Source organism: Paramisgurnus dabryanus, chromosome 3 (genome assembly GCF_030506205.2).
Source record: "Paramisgurnus dabryanus chromosome 3, PD_genome_1.1, whole genome shotgun sequence".
NCBI classification, from domain to species: domain Eukaryota; kingdom Metazoa; phylum Chordata; class Actinopteri; order Cypriniformes; family Cobitidae; genus Paramisgurnus; species Paramisgurnus dabryanus.
This window is the reverse complement of record NC_133339.1, coordinates 43,902,664-43,922,153: the sequence shown is the minus strand read 5'-3', so window position 1 is coordinate 43,922,153 and position 19,490 is coordinate 43,902,664. Positions and strand designations below refer to the sequence as shown.

The 19,490-nt window shown below is 36.7% G+C and overlaps 1 protein-coding gene across 2 annotated transcripts in view; it reads left to right on the top strand.

Moving 5' to 3' along the window:
• Nucleotides 1–256: 256 nt before the first annotated feature.
• The window catches only part of LOC135744850 (stonustoxin subunit alpha-like), a 49,884-nt gene continuing 30,650 nt past the window's right edge, over nt 257–19,490 (top strand). The window contains exons 1-2 of one of the 2 annotated variants that reach the window (XM_065263228.2): nt 257–309; nt 406–500. In XM_065263228.2, coding sequence (XP_065119300.1) covers nt 410–500 — 91 coding nt within the window. In that variant the 5' untranslated portion in view covers nt 257–309; nt 406–409. The other variant, XM_065263227.2, reaches the window with a different exon arrangement.

The window sequence follows — 19,490 nt, the reverse complement described above, 5'->3', positions numbered from 1 at the left end:
GTTTTTGTAAGGTGACTGTATCTTTATGAGGTTTAGGTTGATACTTAATATAATAAATTTTTTTTTACTTATTTCAAATATCACACAAAAATTCCTTGCATTAAACTTAACATTAACAAGCTTTTGATTATTTATAACATTTTATTTATTCCATTTAAAGATTTTCAAATAATAATTTTGGCACAGTATTGCAACCCTACCCTGTGCAGCACACACCCTATGCACTGCATATACTGCATTGCACCACTACTAAGGCGTGGGATGTGATGTCAGTGCAAACCCTCAGCATCTATAAAAGTGAAAGTGAAAGTAAGACCATGACAGAATATAAAAAGCCCATGCATAACGGACAAGTGGACATAACTGTGCTTTATAAATTGCTGTTTATTTCTTGTTATTTATAAGAGTCATGGAATCAGAAACAATTGAGATGGCAGCTTTAGGAAGACCTCTGCATCCTGGTATGCTTTACGACTGCCGAAAAGATTCATTCATTCCAGGTGGTGTATCTATTATTTATTTATGCTTTTTTAATATGAAATGCTTAGTATTTAATATGAAATAATTTTAAAACTGTGTTATACATTTAAAAATAGCTCATGTTCATTTCAGTAATAGTGTACCTTAAGAACTATGCTAATACTAGTATATACTACTAACAAAATTAATACTTCCATGCACTCCATATAGCTTGGGACTGAGTACAACTTATTACATTATTAAATAAGAAATTACTCCATGTAACTTCAAATACTCCATTATAAGCTTATTTAAAACTGCCATGCTTTGTTGTTGTTTTCATTTCTGTGTTTTCTTTGTTTTTGTTTCATGTGAAGCTGCTTTGGTACAATGAACAATTGTGAAATGCGTTATATAAATAAAACTGATTATTTATTAGATTTACATTTTTTTTGCGTAAGTGGTTGCAAGCAATTTAATTATTTAAATTTAAATAAAGGCATTTAGTTGAACTTATTTTTTTGTTATCTTAGCACAATTAAATTAAGTTATACAAGTATACTACATTCAGCAATGCTGCTACACATTAATGCCAGTTCTACTTAAATTATTTAGAAACAAAAAGTTATTACAATTATAGTCTATATTATACCAGCAAAACACATCAGCAAAGTAACTACAATTAATATTCACCAGAAACAAGAACTTACTGAGGCCTAAACATTTCTTAAATAAATGCAATTTATGCATTTATATTTACAGTATAATGCTTTCTGATCAAAGCAACAATCATGTTATTATCTGATACAATTCAATGAGACTGTTCTCACTCTTAACAAATTCTCTTCTCGTCAGCACATCGTAACTTTTTAAAAACTAATGGAGCAAAATACTAAACATTAATATGTCCATCTTTTCTTCTATTTTCTTTTTTTTAAATGCATTAAATAACACTTTATCCCCACCCCCTCATAAAATAATGTTTGTTCTTATTATTGTATAATACTATGTTATTGTATAATACTATTTGTATGTATAATACAAATGTTAATTGTTACTGACATAATGGTAATAAAAAAAAAAAAAACCACTACATATCCCCACCCAGTTTCAACAACAGGCTACTGCTTCAATAAAGACATGAAAGATTACAATCGTGTATTGTTAACCTTAAAGTAGATTTTGTTTTGCCTATACATTTGACTTTTATGAAGTTGACTTTCTATCACAGACAACCAATACTTAAAGTTAGTCTACCTAATCTGTAATGTAGCCCAAATCAATGTGCTGTGTATAGTCGTAGATGTTCTCTTCACCTCTTCTGAACTTGATTGTAGTAACCGAGGATGAGGATTAAGAGCTCAAGAAGTGTGAAGATCAGAATCAACAATTTTAACAATCCCCTTAATTTCTCTTAGATGTAAATCAACCTCTCATTTTCAAACATGCCACGCCTACTTTTAGCAGTACAGATCTGAACTATATCTACTGTTAATCCGTTTGCTTTTTCAGACGACAATGTTAAATGATTAACTTTAAGAACTACTGTGGTAAAATGACAGGTTGGGTTTACCCATCTCAGTTTATCCACAAAGATATACATCGTTGTTGTAATTTTCCCACAACACATCCCAAGTCAATCCAGTTTTGGTTAGGTGACTGTATCTTTATGAGGTTTAGATTGATACTTTATATAATAAAACAACTTTTTAACTTATTTAAAATATCACACAAAGATTCATCTTATTTCATTTAACCTTTAAGCTTTTGATTATATATAACATTTTATTATTTATTCCATTAAAGATTTTCAAATAATGATTGTGGCACAGTATTGCAGCCCCACCTTGTGCAGCACACACCCTATGCACTGCATATCCTGCATTGCATCTCTGCTAAGGCGTGTTTTGCTGGGATGTGATGACAGTGCAAACCCTCAGCATCTGTAAAAGAGAAAGTGAAAGTAAGACGATGACAGGATATAAAAAGCCCATGCATAATAGACAAGTGAACATATGTGCTTTATAAATTGCTGTTTTTTTTTTGTTATTTATAAAAGTCATGGAATCAGAAACAATTGAGGTGGCAGCAGGGATGTAACGGTTAAAAAAACGGTACGATTGTATTCCGGTATGATGCCCACGGTACGGTATTTATTGAACCATTTACAGGAAAGGCTAAACCAAATGAAGACTTGGAAAAACTGCCGTAAGTGTTTATGAAACAAGATTAAACATTACAATGATGTACAAAGTGTAGTAGTTTTTAAAATTTTCATAAAGAGGGAAAAAATTTATTAGACCATGTAATAAAATTTGTGATGCACCGATAGGATTTTTTTGGGCCGATACCGATTTAAACAGACAACTTCTGGCCAATACCGATACCGATATTAAACACTTGTATACAATCCTATACAGTTGGTCTATTAGTTAGTTTATTTCTGAATCAAATTATTTTTACTGAACATGGATTGGATCTAATTAATATTAAACTGACCAACATAACAAGAGAGGCACAAATTAAGCTAAAACAAATATGATAAGACAGCATGACAACCTTCAAAGGTGGTTTTTGCTATTCAGCATTTATTTTATTAACAACATTAACTCATTTTTTTTTTACATATAATGGATTTCTTTATGCAGTGAATAAATAAACAATCGGTATCGGCCTTTCTCGTGCTATTGCCGATATGCAGATGGTTTCAAATTTATCACAAATCGGCCGATAAATATCGGCGGCCGATACATCGGTGCATCACTAAATAAAATAAGAATAAAGTTCCAGTTTAGCTTGTCAACTTTAAACAACTTGCTTACAATCAGTCAGGTTTCAGTCAAGAATCAGTCAAGAATTGAGTCACTCCCTCAATTGACTTTTTTTATTATTATTAATGCTGATGCTTGGTACTCCTATGAAAGCAACAGTTGTGAATTGCTGTGAGTCAATTCCTGAAAACAAAAACATAAAAAATAAAATGTCAACTTCATAGGTCACAAGTATAGACAAAACATAATGTGCTTTAAGGTTAACATTGTAATCTTTCATGTCTTTATAGAAGCAGTAGGCTATTAGTAAAAAAATGGGTGGGGATAAAGTCTTATTTAGGGATGCAGCGATTAACCAGTTTCACTATTAACCACGCTCTAAAATGTCACGGATAAGTAACCGTAAAGCCTCCGCTACACTGCGTGTTTTTGTTACACGCACGCACACACAAACCAGATCCACGAACCACCAAGAGGCGCGTGCGGCATGCGACATGCTCGTTAGCGCACTGTATGACAAAGCTCCGCGTTCAAAAGAATTTGTGCGCGTGACACGTCTCTTGGTTGTTTGTGCATCTTGTGTGTGTGCGTGCGTGCGTGCCTGCACAGGTGCGTGAAAGAGCCACACTCCAATCGGTCTGTGCAGCATTAAAAACCTCCTCCTCGCGGATCAAACCCGGGCGGGGCTCCTGGTGGTCTGACTGTATTTAATAACGTTGAATTATTTTAACGCGTTAAAGATTTATGAATTAATAGCATGAGTTAAAACGTTAATGCTGCCAGTGCAAAATGACTTGCAGAACCCATTCCAAGATGACCCTGTGTTATTATTCGTTTTGAGAGGCTCTTATAATTTTTACTAATACTTCAAACAAATCAAAATAATATACATTTATTCAGTCCAAATATAAAATTACATTTATTCAAAAGATCATTAAAATGAATAGCCTATAGGTTTCAAAAGGCACCTATACTGTTTAAGTCAAAGCCTGCTAGGTTATTATTATTATCATTTGTCCAAGAATTACAGAAAAAATACACAAACTGAAAATACAAAAGAATTTAGCAATTGTTCAAAAAATTATTCATGTGATTTTTTTTACATTAATGTTGTAAAATAAATGAGTCCATAATAACCGTACAACCGTGATTATTTATCAGACTATAACCGTACCATCAAAATCTATAATCGTTGCATCCCTAGTCTTATTTAATGCATTTTTTTAAGACACTATGAGAAAAGAGGGAGTCTTTAAGGGCGCACTCACACTATCCAAACCAAACCGCACTCGGGCGCGTTTGACCCCCAAAGCCTGGTTTGTTTGACAAGTGTGATAGCTCTGTTCTGCACCCGGGGGTGGATTGGTTATTTCGCGCCGCGGCCGGGTTGCAGAGGTGGGCCGGAGCGCGGTTCACTTGGGCTCAGGCGCGGAAGGCTGTGGTGTGAGCGCATTCGCGCCTGAGCGCGATTCAAAAGGTGAAGACGTCAGTTGCGCGACCACTCACCTTCATCTGCCTCCGTAAAAACCTTTTGATGCGCGCCGCGGGGTTACGTTAATGTCTGAGCTGCGCACGTGACAGATGAACTAAGCAATATGATGACATGTGAGAGGGCTGTCTGTAATCGCGCACCAAACGACTCCGAATAAAAAACACAGACTTATCATTACGGTGGGTTCCAGTGTTAAGAGAGAGCTTTACTTCCTGTTTTTTTCAAAACAATCGCATCTTAATGACGAAAGCGCGCCCGGACTCGGATCGATACAAGTACAGTGTGAGTGCGTGCATCTGGGGTAGTAGGGAGGGGTGACAATCGCGCTGGGGCTTGGTTTGGTTTGGATAATGTGAGTGCGCCCTAATATTTAGTATTCTGCTCTATTAGTTTTTAAATTGTTACCATTGTGCTGATGAGTAGAGCATTTTATAAAGGGCGTAAGTTTAATTCTGTAATTGGTGGGGACATGAATAAAGTCGCAATGCAAAAACAGTTTATCGCGGTCTACTTCAATTAAACAACAGAAAACTCAGTGTGCACTTTACTCAGTGACATCTGACTCGCCACTACCGCTGTCGACACAGCGCTCGAAGTTTGCAAAGCCTCAGCAACAACCTCGAGCTGAGCCGGAGGTCAAACAATCAGCATCCAGCATGGCATGTCGGCCCGCCAAGACGTCACGGTCCATGTCCCTGAAGTGAGTGCGAGGAGGAAACAAGGTTTAGGGCTTGCTTAGGCCAGACCACCCTTGAAAATGCAGTGTGTTTCAGTCCCCAAGGCGCTGAACAAAACCTCGCTGTGATAGCGAAACAAACATTTTCACAAAAAAAAATGTGCTCCTCAATACACACACACGGCTCGCCATCTATGATAACATCGCTGCTCGCCATCAAACTTCACGTCTGGCAATCCATCCCTGTAGTGCTGGGTTTGACCCTAGACATAATTCAAAATGGTTACTAGCTACAATTTGTTCGCAGATCGCTCCAGTTTCACAGCTGTAAGATTTTTTATTGATCCTGACCAAAACGTCAGCCCTTCCTGAGAACACAGCATGGATGCCCGAGAGTGCAGTGTGTGTGCCCTGTAGGTGCCCGGGGCAGCAAGGACATCAAAAGAGAACTTTTTGCAACACAACAAGTTTCCTCCAGGACTCACGGCAGGGGACCAAGACCCCCAAAACACCCCTCTCGAGAACCAAAACTTTATCTTGAGTACAGTAGACTCCCCGGAGAGTTACACTTGATTTTCAAACACCACATCTCCATACAAATGTAAGACCTGCAGACCTCCTTTCCTTGTTACTTCCTCAACACAGGACGTTTTACAGCACACCAGATGATTATGTGTAAGAAAGGTAATTTCAAATGTAAATAACAGTGCAAAATATTCATGTTTAATTTCATTACAAAGGTTTTATCGCGAATGGTACACAGGTCTAATTCCCACATCAATAAAACAAATAATAAAAAAGGTTTAATAGAGTTAAGAAAACTTAACTCTATGCATGGGGCTTATACCCCACTACAAATGTATCCAGGACGAGGTGCCTCCCACAGGTCTGTAAGAAGCAATCACTGCAAACTTCCATTGATAAATAATGTTTACATAATGTTTATTTTATCTGGGTATATAAGGAGAGCATTTCAGGGAATCTGTAAACAGATATCCCGCACAACTACTGTGTGTCTTCTTTTACCAGGTATGAAAGGTTTTATATTTCCTGTTTAATGTAAACACTATTGGTTTGTATTTGTGTTATGTTTTAATTGAACTGTGAATTGGCTTTGAATTGTGATTTTCCTTCCTGGTTGATAAATTGTTATGTTTGATTTTATTCTGTGTTGTTCAGTAAATGTTGACACTGCAAGTAATATCGTTGTATCCGTAGTTACCGTAAGGACTGAAATCAGGCTAGGATCGGCCCAATCCCACTTAGATAGTGAATAATACATCAGCTGAGGATTTGTGAGACACGAATAGCAATTGGCGTTAGTTTAAGTGTACTTAGAAGCGTGAAGGCTGTGTTTCCGTTTAGAGTAACATTTCTGATTACTCTAAATAGGGGCAGCCTCAACTTCTGTTTATTTCAATATTATTCTATTTATTAATTTTGGTTAGAAATAATTATTGTTATATTTAAGTGTCACCTCTAAGGGGACTAAATAAAGTATGTTTAAAGTTGAGCACGCAGAGAGCGGCCGCTTAAGTGTATAGTCCAACCTCTGGCAGCGACCAATACTGATTTGCTTATGACCGTTGACCAGTATATTAATTATGAGGCCCGTACTAGGATCATGTGCGATTGTGAGAACCGAATGAACAAGTGTAATACCAGAGCGTAATCAGAATAAATAAACAAACATCCATCAAAATTATACTATTAGTAAAATAACAATCTATATAAATATTAATGATGTCTTATTTAATTGGAGTCAGATAAGAGATTAATAATCTAAATGAAGAAATGCATAAATCCATATCTTATTATCTAATGTGAAAGGAAAGACTGAAACGTGCGAGAATCCTTCGCCACGCCTCTGGAGACCGTCATTGGACCAGTGGGTGGTTCCTACCTTACAGTATTAACACTAAATCAAAATTAAACAACAGATTTGTAAATGAAAAGGTTTAATTACAGTACTGACTTAAAGTTACAGTTGAAATGGTTACACTATAAATGCATGAAATGGTAAAAAATACAAACAATTAACTGTTTCCAATGTATGTGAGATATTACCTGATAAGATAGAGAACAGAGAAAGAAAGAAAGTTTAGAAGAAATAGATTCACACTTGAGAACTGGAACCCCAGAGCTCAGGTGAAGAAGAAAAGGAAAGGGAGAAGGCCAATGCAAAAGCCCAGAGCTCATAAAAACCTTGACCTATATCCTCTATCCCTTGACCATGTGACTAAACTTAACTTGATACATTCAAATTGACCAATCAGAAGATCACCTTTAACCCCCAATGTACTTGACCAAGACCAACATAATACATTAAACTGACCAATCAGAAGACCACCTTTAACCCCCACTGTATTGGATAAACAGTTGTGACAATAGTCTTTGATCACTATCAGCACAGGGGGTTGTGACAAGTTGTGACCAAGTAATAAATTCCTATATTTTTAATCTTATAATACTTAAATGCTCCATATTGCAATACAATATATTCGTACTCAGACATATTGTGTCCGAAACCCGGGAACGAGTGCAGCTTTGTTCTCCTTCTGAAACCTGAGATCCCTTACAGATTTGGTGGCCCGTACGGGGATCCCTTGCGGTGAGTTTTCTGAGTTTTACTTTGATTGATCAACTGAATGAGGACTTTATCACAGTTAATCCTGTGAATGGGTTAAAGGCCTTCTGACCACACAGTGGGAAAGTCTGTTTTCATTGTTTCATGGCATGGTTAGTTAAATCTCCATTTGCATGTATTGTATGAAACAGAAAAAAGAAGGACCTTAAATAGTCCTAACATTGTTGTACAGTTAAGAGATTATTTCAGATTATCTCCTCGGGGATGGAAGGGAATAACTCCAGTAATGATATATTGTTTGATTTATGGAGCGAGAAAGTTGAACCTACACTTTCTAAATTATATAGAAAGGGTCTGGATTACTCTGCTACCACTGATGATATTCTCACATGGTGGCGCATGGTTGGTAGTGAACAAAGAAAATCCAAACATGCTGAAATCATTGAGGCTTTGAATTACATGAAGTGCTTGGAGCTACGTAAAATGGCTGGACAGGTTGGGTCTATCCTGAATTCTAAGTGTATTGAATTGAATACCAAAAATGCTGAATTAAGAAAGTCAGAGGCAAAGATTCAAGATCTTCAAACTCAGATAGATAAACTATCATCTGAGCAGTTAGCCCTTTCTAAACAGTGTGAGAAGTATAAAGACATTATTGCGGATGTTAAGGCTAAACTAATTGTGCGAGACACTAAGTCTCCCCAAACGCTTTTCAGCGATGGGACTAAAAAAGATGCTACCTGTACTAAAGAGAATGTATTTTCCAGAACTCAGAAAAGTGTTCCTATTTCAGTGATTGGGGTGATGCATCAACATGCAGGAATAGAACCGCATGATATGAAAGAAGCATTAGAGAGTCACAGACCTCCTGAAGCTCCAGCCCTGCTAACAGAAAAAAGTTCTAAGAAAGTTCCCAAGGTTCCCAAAAACGTTCTGCCAATGGAAAAAGTGTCCAGTTTTCTTGATGTTCTAAGAACGTTTTTGTGTTGTCTCAACGTTAGAGGAATGTTACATTTTACCATTTTTAAACGTTATGACAATGTCATGTTTTAATGTTCACACAATGTTTAAAACAACAACTGTTTATTATATTGACTTGTTTGACTATATGTAAATGATAGAGAAACATTGCATTTTATTATTTTATAAAACATTATTTCTGAATGTTCAGTAAATATATTGCTGTAGCAAACACAATTCACTTATTAGGCTTAGATGTTGATGTTTTGTTTAATTTTAAGTCATCATTATTGTGATTAGTGTTTGTTTTAGTTGGACTCTTGACTTTTTTTGCTTGCTAGTTTTTCCCTGGTTGAGTTAACTTTTTGGTAATGCATCACATTTGTTATGAACATGTAAAGTTAGTAGTGTAATTCTGTGGTAGTTGTCACATAATGGTAAAGATCATCACCTAATTAATTTACTAATCAAAAGTGTATTTTCTGTCAATGATGCAAATGAGATCCATCACTTTCACAGCAGTTTGTCATTAAGGAGTTTTAGAAACTTAAAAAATATCTGCTGAATAATTGGGACGCACAAACCTCAAGAATCAGAGTATGAATCTCAACCATGGTGACAAATAAAATTGTTAAAAAAAACATTATTTATCCATGCTGCAGTGCATGCTGGGAGTCCTGAATGAGATGTGTAATTTGTTGATACCCAGCATGCATTGCAGCATGAAGTTTTTCATTTATTTGTCACCATGGTTGAGATTCATACTCTGATTCTTGATGTTTGTGCGTCCCATTTATACAGCGGATATTTTTTGTCCAAACTTTCTAAAACTTCTTAATGACAAACTGCTGTGAAAGTGCTGGATCTCATTTACATTATTGACAGAAAATAAACTTTTGATTAGTAAATTAATTAGGTGACGATCTTTACCTTTATGTACCAACTACCACAGAATTCAACATGATCTCACAAAGTTCCGTGGGATAGTCACGGAATTTTTTGCTAATTTTTCCGTGGCATTCTCACGGATCTCCGCATATTTCCGTGGCCCTGCCACGGACTTTCTTTTCCGTGGCATTCTCACGGATTGGTTACTCAACTGCTTTTTCCTATTTTCAAACCATTGTCGCTTCGGTTTAGGGTTAGATTTGGTGTTTGCATTAGTATGTCACTTTAAGAATTTGTTTATACTATTTTTTCGGATGTATTCTTTTATATTTTCTAAACTTTAATCAATTGTTGCCTGGTGTTGGGGTTAGAGTTGGGTTTGGGTAGGGATGTCATTTTATGTAAATCTAACCCTAAACCGAAGCGACAATGGTAAGAAAATAGGACAAAACAGTTGAGTAACCAATCCGTGAGAATGCCACGGAAAAGAAAGTCCGTGGCAGGGCCACGGAAATTTGCGGAGATCCGTGAGAATGCCACGGAAAAATGAGCAAAAAATTCCGTGACTATGCCACGGAAATTCGTGAGATCAGGTTGCAGAATTGCACTATTAACTTTACATGTTCATAACAAATGTGGTGTATTAACACAAAGTTAACACAACCAGGGAAAAAACTAGCAAGCAAAAATTCAAGAGTCAGGAGTCCAACTAAAAACAAACACTAATCACAATAATGGTGACTTAAAATTAAACTAAACATCAACATCTAAGCCTAATAAGTGAATTGTGCTTTCTACAGCAATATATTTACTGAACATTCAGAAATAATGTTTTATAAAATAATAAAATGCAATGTTTCCCTATCATTTACATAACAGTCAAACAAGTCAATATAATAAACAGTTGTTGTTTTAAACATTGTGTGAACATTAAAACATGACATTGTCATAACGTTTAAAAATGGTAAAATGTAACATTCCTCTAACGTTGAGACAACACAAAAACGTTCTTAGAACGTCAAGAAAACTGGACACTTTTTCCGTTGGCAGAACGTTTTTGGGAACCTTGGGAACTTTCAGGGAACGTTCTTAGACCTTTTTTCTGTTAGCTGGGAGGAGAACCAAGCTACAAACCCAGTGGCAAAATGAACAGGCTTTGTAGTTCCTCTCATAAAATAAGCCATACAGAGGAGAAATGCTGGTCACTGGGCAGGGGCAGACCTCCACCTTATTATTTGAAATGTAGGAAATCACTTTCTAAGGACAGATGTAAACAATCTGGTTTTGCTGGTAAAACTCTTACTGAGTTAACTGCATTGTTCATGCAAGGACTCCAGCTGTTAACCTCACTTGCTAGTGGCTTAGCAGCCAGTTAGCATGTGTTTAACATTCTCATAGATGATCCTGTTTGCATTTCCTGATTTGTAATTGCTTGTAATGCATTGTTGTTTCTATAGAACACAAATTTTAGTTGTTTGTTGTACTATATGTACACATAGGCTAATGAAGTTAATTTCTTATAACACTTGACTGTTTCCACTGCAAGTGTTTGACAGAATAGTTACGTGAGAGGTTGTTGAAGCTACATGTATTCTAGACCAGTTGTTTTGTGTTAATGGAATAACTTTTGCTCTTGAAATTGTCTACCAGTTTCAAGTTGTATGTGTTTCTATGTTGAAATATTTGTCTCCTAAGTGGTAAACTCTGATATTCTCTGTATAGCTGCAGTAAGACCCTAAAGAAGAGCACAAAAATGCCATGTGGCTACATTGTGTTATATAATTGCATTAATGAAAATGTTTTACCTCACAACAGGATCCAGTAGCACTTTTACCATGCTTCCTAACTAAAAATACTGGTGTGAGAAATTTACAGAGCCAGATTACAATCTCATACTTATAATATCAAACTGGCTCCCTGTTTTAACAACAGGACCAAATTTGCATCACAATTTTATCTTCATCACCTTTGTTGCAGCATGGTATTCACACATAGCCTCAGTTAAATTCAATCACATAGCAAACACAATTTGCATCACATCAGTCATTATTTTAAACTGTCTGATGTCAAGCATCTGTTTTTTTTTTTTTTTTTCAAAAAGTTTGATTAGTTTTATGTCTCAAATATTGAAATCTTGATAAAGAGTTATTTTCTATGTGTAATAATTTCATTAATTTTGCTATCATGTTTTACATTTAATTTGCTCTTTATGCAAACATTTAAAAACTATCATGTTCTTTGTTTTCATTTGTTAAAAATAACATTTGCCAAGTTAAAAAAGCATTGTAGTTACATGTTTCCAAAAACAATGTTAAAGCTTTTATTATTTTTTCTTTATTCTCACCTTGACCATGTTTTAATGTATTTGACAGGGATTTAAGGCTGAAAACCAATCTGACCATTTAAAACTTCAGTAACAAATGCCATATGCTGTGCTGTTTGTTGTGCCATTTGCTTAAATCACAGGATTCCTGCTGATTCACATCCTGTGTGTTGCCTCAAAGAGAATGACAAAAGTGAAGTCCCCCTTCAGGGCCTGTTCTTGTGAAGGTGTGAAGTATCGATGGAAATCTGCATAACTATGAAAGGTGCAATTCCATTCGATGAAGCCTTTCATGCAGGGTTGAAAGGAGAAGGACGTCTTCAAGTCTCATCAACCAGCAACCAGTTTGGACAATAAGTCTGAAGATGACCACTGCACACAACTGAAAGCATAATCTTATGAACTGTGTCATCATGGATCTTTCTACATATGGCCCATGTTGCCAAAGGGCGGATTGTAAGATTAAAAATATAGGAATTTATTACTTGGTCACAACTTGTCACAACCCCCTGTGCTTAGTGATAAAAGACTATTGTCACAACTGTTATCCAATACAGTGGGGGTTAAAGGTGGTCTTCTAATTGGTCAGTTTGAATGTATTATGTTGGTCTTGGTCAAGTACATTGGGGGTTAAAGGTGATCTTCTGATTGGTCAATTTGAATGTATCAAGTTAGGTTTAGTCACATGGTCAAGGGATAGAGGATATAGGTCAAGGTTTTTATGAGCTCTGGGCTTTTGCATTTTGCATTGGCCTTCTCCCTTTCCTTTTCTTCTTCACCTGAGCTCTGGGGTTCCAGTTCTCAAGTGTGAATCTATTTCTTCTATACTTTCTTTCTTTCTCTGTTCTCTATCTTATCAGGTAATATCTCACATACATTGGAAACAGTTAATTGTTTGTATTTTTTACCATTTCATGCATTTATAGTGTAACCATTTCAACTGTAACTTTAAGTCAGTACTGTAATTAAACCTTTTCATTTACAAATCTGTTGTTTAGTTTTGATTTAGTGTTAATACTTAAACCCTCCATATTGCAATACAATATATTCGTACTCAGACATATTGTGTCCGAAACCCGGGAACGAGGGCAGCTTTGTTCTCCTTCTGAAACCTGAGATCCCTTACACGGCATTCTTTACACCTCGGCATTCAAATGCGGAGTGTTGCTGATTGCTCCCTTATGGCAAAGCCAACCGTGGTTCCCCAACCTGAGGCAGATGCTGAAATCAGTGCCATGGTGGATACCGCTGAAGCAACATGATCTCACAAAGTTCCGTGGGATAGTCATGGAATTTTTTGCTCATTTTTCGGTGGCATTCTCACGGATTGGTTACTCAACTGCTTTTTCGTATTTTCAAACCATTTTCGGTTTAGGGTTAGATTTGGTGTTTGCGTTAGTAGAGCATGTGAGTGTGCTCACGCAAGGGGTCATCCCGGAAGAGATTGTCTGGTCAAAGGTCAATAGGTCATCATGTGACTCATTTTATATATGGCTAAATTATTATTCATTAATTTTACTAATAATGATAATTAATTACAAAAAAATTATTTGACAAAAAGGGCACTTTGTCCATCAAGGTTCAAATGGGCAGGTGCTCAGGCAACCCCCACACCCCCACCTGCACATGCCTGTCTCCAGTTGAGTTTGGTTTCTGGCAAATTACTTACTCCATTGTCACTGTCATCTTTATCATGCTCACTGCTAACACTGCTAACATTATGCTTTGGGTCAGGGTTTTGTACTCTATTTGTATTGCTTATTCCACTTTATAAACCTGTTGTCCAGCCCCAACCTGTGACTACTAGAACAGTGAGGAGATGGACTCAGGATGGGGTCGAAGACCTGCGCAGTGCACTGGACATCACAGACTGGGATGTACTGTGTGAGCAAGGGGATGACATTAACAGTATGGTGGATTGTGTAACTGATTACATCAACTTCTGTGTGGAAAATACCATCCCCACTAGTGAGGTACGTTGCTTCCCTAACAGTAAACCTTGGATCACAAAGGATCTGATAGCGCTTTTTAAATGAAAAGAGCTTTCAGAAGGGGTAAGAGGTAAAGCGGGTACAAAAACAACTCAAACGAAAGCTGAGAGAGGGCAAAGACTCCTACAGAAGGTAACTGGAGGATGAGCTGCAGAGGAACAATGTGAAAAAGGTTTGGAGTGGAATGAGGGAAATCACTGGTCTCAAACAACCAATACGAACAATGGAGAGCGACCCAGTGATGGCTGACAGGCTAAACATGTTCTTTTACAGGTTTAACTCAGAACCTGCCAAAACACAACATCACCTATCCTCCATCACCCACCCTCCAATGACCCATCACCCATCCTCCCAGAGCTATCCTTTGGAAACATCAACAACAGCCCTCAGCACATCCCACCACCCCCCACCCCACAACTGATGCCCACATACTGTATACATCTTCAGATAACAACAACCCCCTTACTGGACTGACAATCACTGAGAAACAAGCAGGGTAAGGCTGCAGGCCCAAATGGTATTTGTCCTAAAATCCTGAGAGATTGTGCTGACCAATTGAGTGGAATATTCCAGCGCCTTTTTTAACTTGAGTCTAGGCCTAAAGAGAGTACCAGTACTCTGAAAAAAATCATGTCTGTGTCTTCACACATAACGAAGACTATGTAGAGGATAGAATTATCACATCTGAGATCATCTCATCACTTGGAGTGGAGGATCTCTCCATACTTCGATTAATCTGGCAGCTCTGTGAGGGCAATGTTTTTTTCCAGCACTTTTAACACCATCCATCCAGCCTTATTAGGAAAAAATGGCTTATTTGCAGGTTGATACCTCAATGATCTCCTGGGTCACAGATTACCTTACAGGCAGACCACAGTTTGTGAGGCTTTGTAACTGTGTGCCCCAGCATGTTAGCAACATAGGTTGCTCCTCAAGGTACAGTTATATGACCATTTATTTTCATTCTTTATTCCTCAGACTTCTAGTATAACACAAAGTCATGTCACTTGCAAAAGTATAAGATGACCCTGCTGTTGTGGGGTGTATTAAGGGGGGCATGAGATGGAATACAGGACACTTATTAGCAGCTTTGTGGAGTGGTGTGAAGCTAATCACCTACAGTTTAATATGACAAAAGATAATGGTTATCGACTTCAGGAGAAAAAAGGCCCAACTCACCCTTATCTGTATAAGTGACTGTGATGTGGAGATTGTGGACTCATACAAACATCTGGGTGTTCACATTGACAACAAGCTTAACTGGACTATATGCAGGAAGGGACAAAGTCGACTGTATTTCTTGAGGAGGCTACGGTCATTTAATGTATGCAAAAAAATCCTTACCATGTTTTTACCAGTCTGTGGTAGCCAGCTCATTGTTCTATGCAGTGTTGTGCTGGATCTCGGGTACAAAAGTAAATCATACCAACCAGCCAAATAAACACTAAATATGTTATACATATCCTGTGTATATTTTTTGTGAATTATATTCAGAGTACATTATGTGTATATTTTGTGAATTGCTGTACAGTGTAAATTCTATTTATTGTAGAACCTGTCTGTACTTTTTGGTACCCTTTTTGTATTGTTGTTTTGTTTGTTATGCCTGGATGCTCAGGATGCTATCTATATATCTATCTATCTAATAAAATGGTCTGACTGACATCTTATAGATCATTTAGATCATGATGTGAATGTGAGGATGCGTGTGTGAGTATGTAAAAGAGTGTGCGTGAGAGGATGCCTTTGTGAGTAAGTCTGTGTGCTGTTGTTGTTTTTTTACCTTTGCATGAACACTACCATTGCTCCTTGATCTCCTTGGTATGAATTGTTCAAGCAGTAGTATGAGGCAAACATCACCTACTGTTGTCAGGAAGTTGGTGTACCACTCAACCTTGATCTAGATGTTGACAATAACCCAGCTAACAGAAAAAAGTTCTAAGAACGTTCCCTGAAAGTTCCCAAGGTTCCCAAAAATGTTCTGCCAACGGAAAAAGTGTCCAGTTTTCTTGACGTTCTAAGAACGTTTTTGTGTTGTCTCAACGTTAGAGGAATGTTACATTTTACCATTTTTAAACGTCATGACGATGTCATGTTTTAATGTTCACACAATGTTTAAAACAACAACTGTTTATTATGCTGACTTGTTTGACTGTTATGTAAATGATAGAGAAACATTGCATTTTATTATTTTATAAAACATTATTTCTGAATGTTCAGTAAACATATTGCTGTAGAAAACACAATTCACTTATTAGGCTTAGATGTTGATGTTTTGTTTAATTTTAAGTCACCATTATTGTGATTAGTTTTGTTTTAGTTGGACTCTTGACTTTTTGCTTGCTAGTAGTGATGGGATTTATGGCTCTTTCAGGGGATCCGGATCTTGGCGATCCGTTCCTTTCAAAGAGCCGTTCAAAAGAACGGCTCATTTGGCTCTTTTTAAATATTTAGTCAGTTTTAAGAAGCCAGCTTGGGGGCATCTCAGTTTATCCTGTAAAACTGTAAATAATCACTGGGAGGAATGATGAGGTTAGATTTGTAGTCAAATCATTAAAACTCAGATATCACACACCAATATCTGAGTTTGAATTATTCTGAAATATTGATCATTACCTCATTTGTCGTGTGTAGACTATATTCCATAGGGTTTCACAACATTAGACAGTGACATCACTATTTTGGATTTATCTTTAGTAGGCTACAAAGTGTAAAGCTACGTTGTCTTATGTTATTCATACAATACCTGCTCACAAATAAATATCAAAACAAAGCCTGCTGCAATGAATTTCTGTGAAAATAGCTTTTACTACAAACACTTCCACAATTTAGAATAAATAAAATGGAAATGTCTACATACAGTCCAATATTACTACTATTACTAATGTAAACTTTGCAAATAGGACATCAGCCCCTTCAAGTCTTAAATGAACAACCCCTCCGCTGGGTGCGCCCCTCCCCCTATAACTGTTCTGTCTCGCGGAGGAGCTAATTTTGTGTGCATCTGTGTGAAACACGCATAGGAAAAAAGAACGACAGAAAGAACGGCTCCCCTCCAGCCGCGACTCGGCTCCCATCGTTCATGTTTGTGAGCCGTTCAAAAGAATCGGTTCGTTCGCGAACGTCACAACTCTACTTGCTAGTTTTTTTCCTGGTTGTGTTAAGTTTGTGTTAATACTTTACATTTGTTATGGACATGTTAAGTTAATTGTGTAATTCTGTGGTAGTTGGTAGTGTACATTAGTGATGGGAAGTTCGGATCATTTTTCTGATTCGGATCTTTGAATCTCGTTCATCAAAATGAACGAATCTTTTTTTGAGTCATTTCGTTCTTTTCGTTCATTTAAAATATGATTACCTATAATTTCACAAATTACCCCAAAATAACCACTTATGCAAACAAATATGACATTTCTAACAAGTTATGAGAAATAAAAATCCTTATTTCATTATTTCTTGACACAAGCTCTGAAACATACACAAGAGATAGAAATTATTAACTTACTCCTAAGTCAGTCCTCGTGTACAAGTCATGGTAATGCAGCCAAAGCCAAAATATAAGAAACTGAACTCCATATTTATCACATTTGTACGCCTCCTCTCATGTCTAACTTACAGATGTTAGTTGTCAACTCGTCACTGTCTTACTGACTCTCTGTGTTCGGCCAGGCTGTGCCGTATGATATACAGCACAGGGCCGGAAAGAGAAATGATTAGTTCATCATTCTCTCGAGTTCGGGACGAGTTCGAGTCTTTCGTTCTTCCTGTCAGCCTCATAGAGGCTATGCTGTCAGTACCGGAAAGATAAATGATTAGTTCATTCAAGTCTTGAGATCGGGTTCGGCCGGGTCCGAGTCCTTATGTCACGTGACCGCTGGTATATCACATTAAATTCAACATTAGATTCGTATTATTGATTGTGTCTGAATGTATCCTATATTGTTTTATATTTAGTAAATTAAATACAAAATATGTGCAAAAACATTATTTGAAAAATAAAAGTTCCATCTTATTGAAGAACGAAAGACTCGGACCCGACCGAACTCGAAAGGTGAACTAATCATTTCTCTTTCCGGTACTGGTAGTGTAGCCTCTATGGGACTGACAGGAAGAACAAAAGACTCGAACCTGTCCCGAACTCGAGACTCAAGAGAATGATGAACTAATCATTTCTGTTTCAGATTCAGAGCCCATATGTTGCACAATGCGCATGCGCGGTCAACACAAAATGAACGAATCACTCTCTGAGACAACTCGGTAGTCCCGAGTCATATTAAAGATTCTTTCAAAATGAACGAATCGTTCATGAACGACACACCACTAGTGTACATAATGGTTAAGATCACTCTTAATTAATTTACTAATCAAAAGTTTATTTTCTGTCAATAATGTAAATGAGATCCAGCACTTTCACAGCAGTTTTTCATTAAAGAGTTTTGGAAACTTTGGACACAAACATCCGCTGTATAATTGGGACGCACAAACATCAAGAATCAGAGTATGAATCTCAAACATGGTGACAAATAAATGAAAAACGTCATGCTGCAATGCATGCTGGGTATCAACAAATTACAAATCTCATTCAGGACTCCCAGCATGCACTGCAGCATGGATAAATAATGTTTTTTTTTACAATTTTATTTGTCACCATGGTTGAGATTCATACTCTGATTCGTGTGTCCCAATTATACAGCAGATATTTTTTGTGTTAAGTGTCTAAAACTCCTTAATGACGAACTGCTGTGAAAGTGTTGGATCTCATTTACATCATTGACAGAAAATACACTTTCGATTAGTAAATTAATTAGGTAGTGATCTTTACCATAATGTACACTACCAACTACCACAGAATTACACAATTAACTTTACATGTTCATAACAAATGTGTTGTATTAACACAAAGTTAACACAACCAGGGAAAAAACTAGCAGGCCAAGAGTCAAGAGTCCAACTAAAACAAACACTAATCACAATAACGGTGACTTAAAATGAAACAAAACATCAACATCTAAGCCTAATAAGTGAATTGTGTTTTCTACAGCAATATATACTAGTCAACATTTGAAGTGGATCAAAACCTTTACATAAAAGTTATCTTAATACCAATACCCAATACCAATTCTTATCTTAGGACAACTTCGATTAACTTTTTTTATCCACTTCAAATGTTGACTAGTGTATTTACTGAACATTCAGAAATAATGTTTTATAAAATAATAAAATGCAATGTTTCTCTATCATTTACATAACAGTCAAACAAGTCATTATAATAAACAGTTGTTGTTTTAAACATTGTGTGAACATTAAAGGGGCGGTGAATTTGTCGATTTTATTGTTTTATAC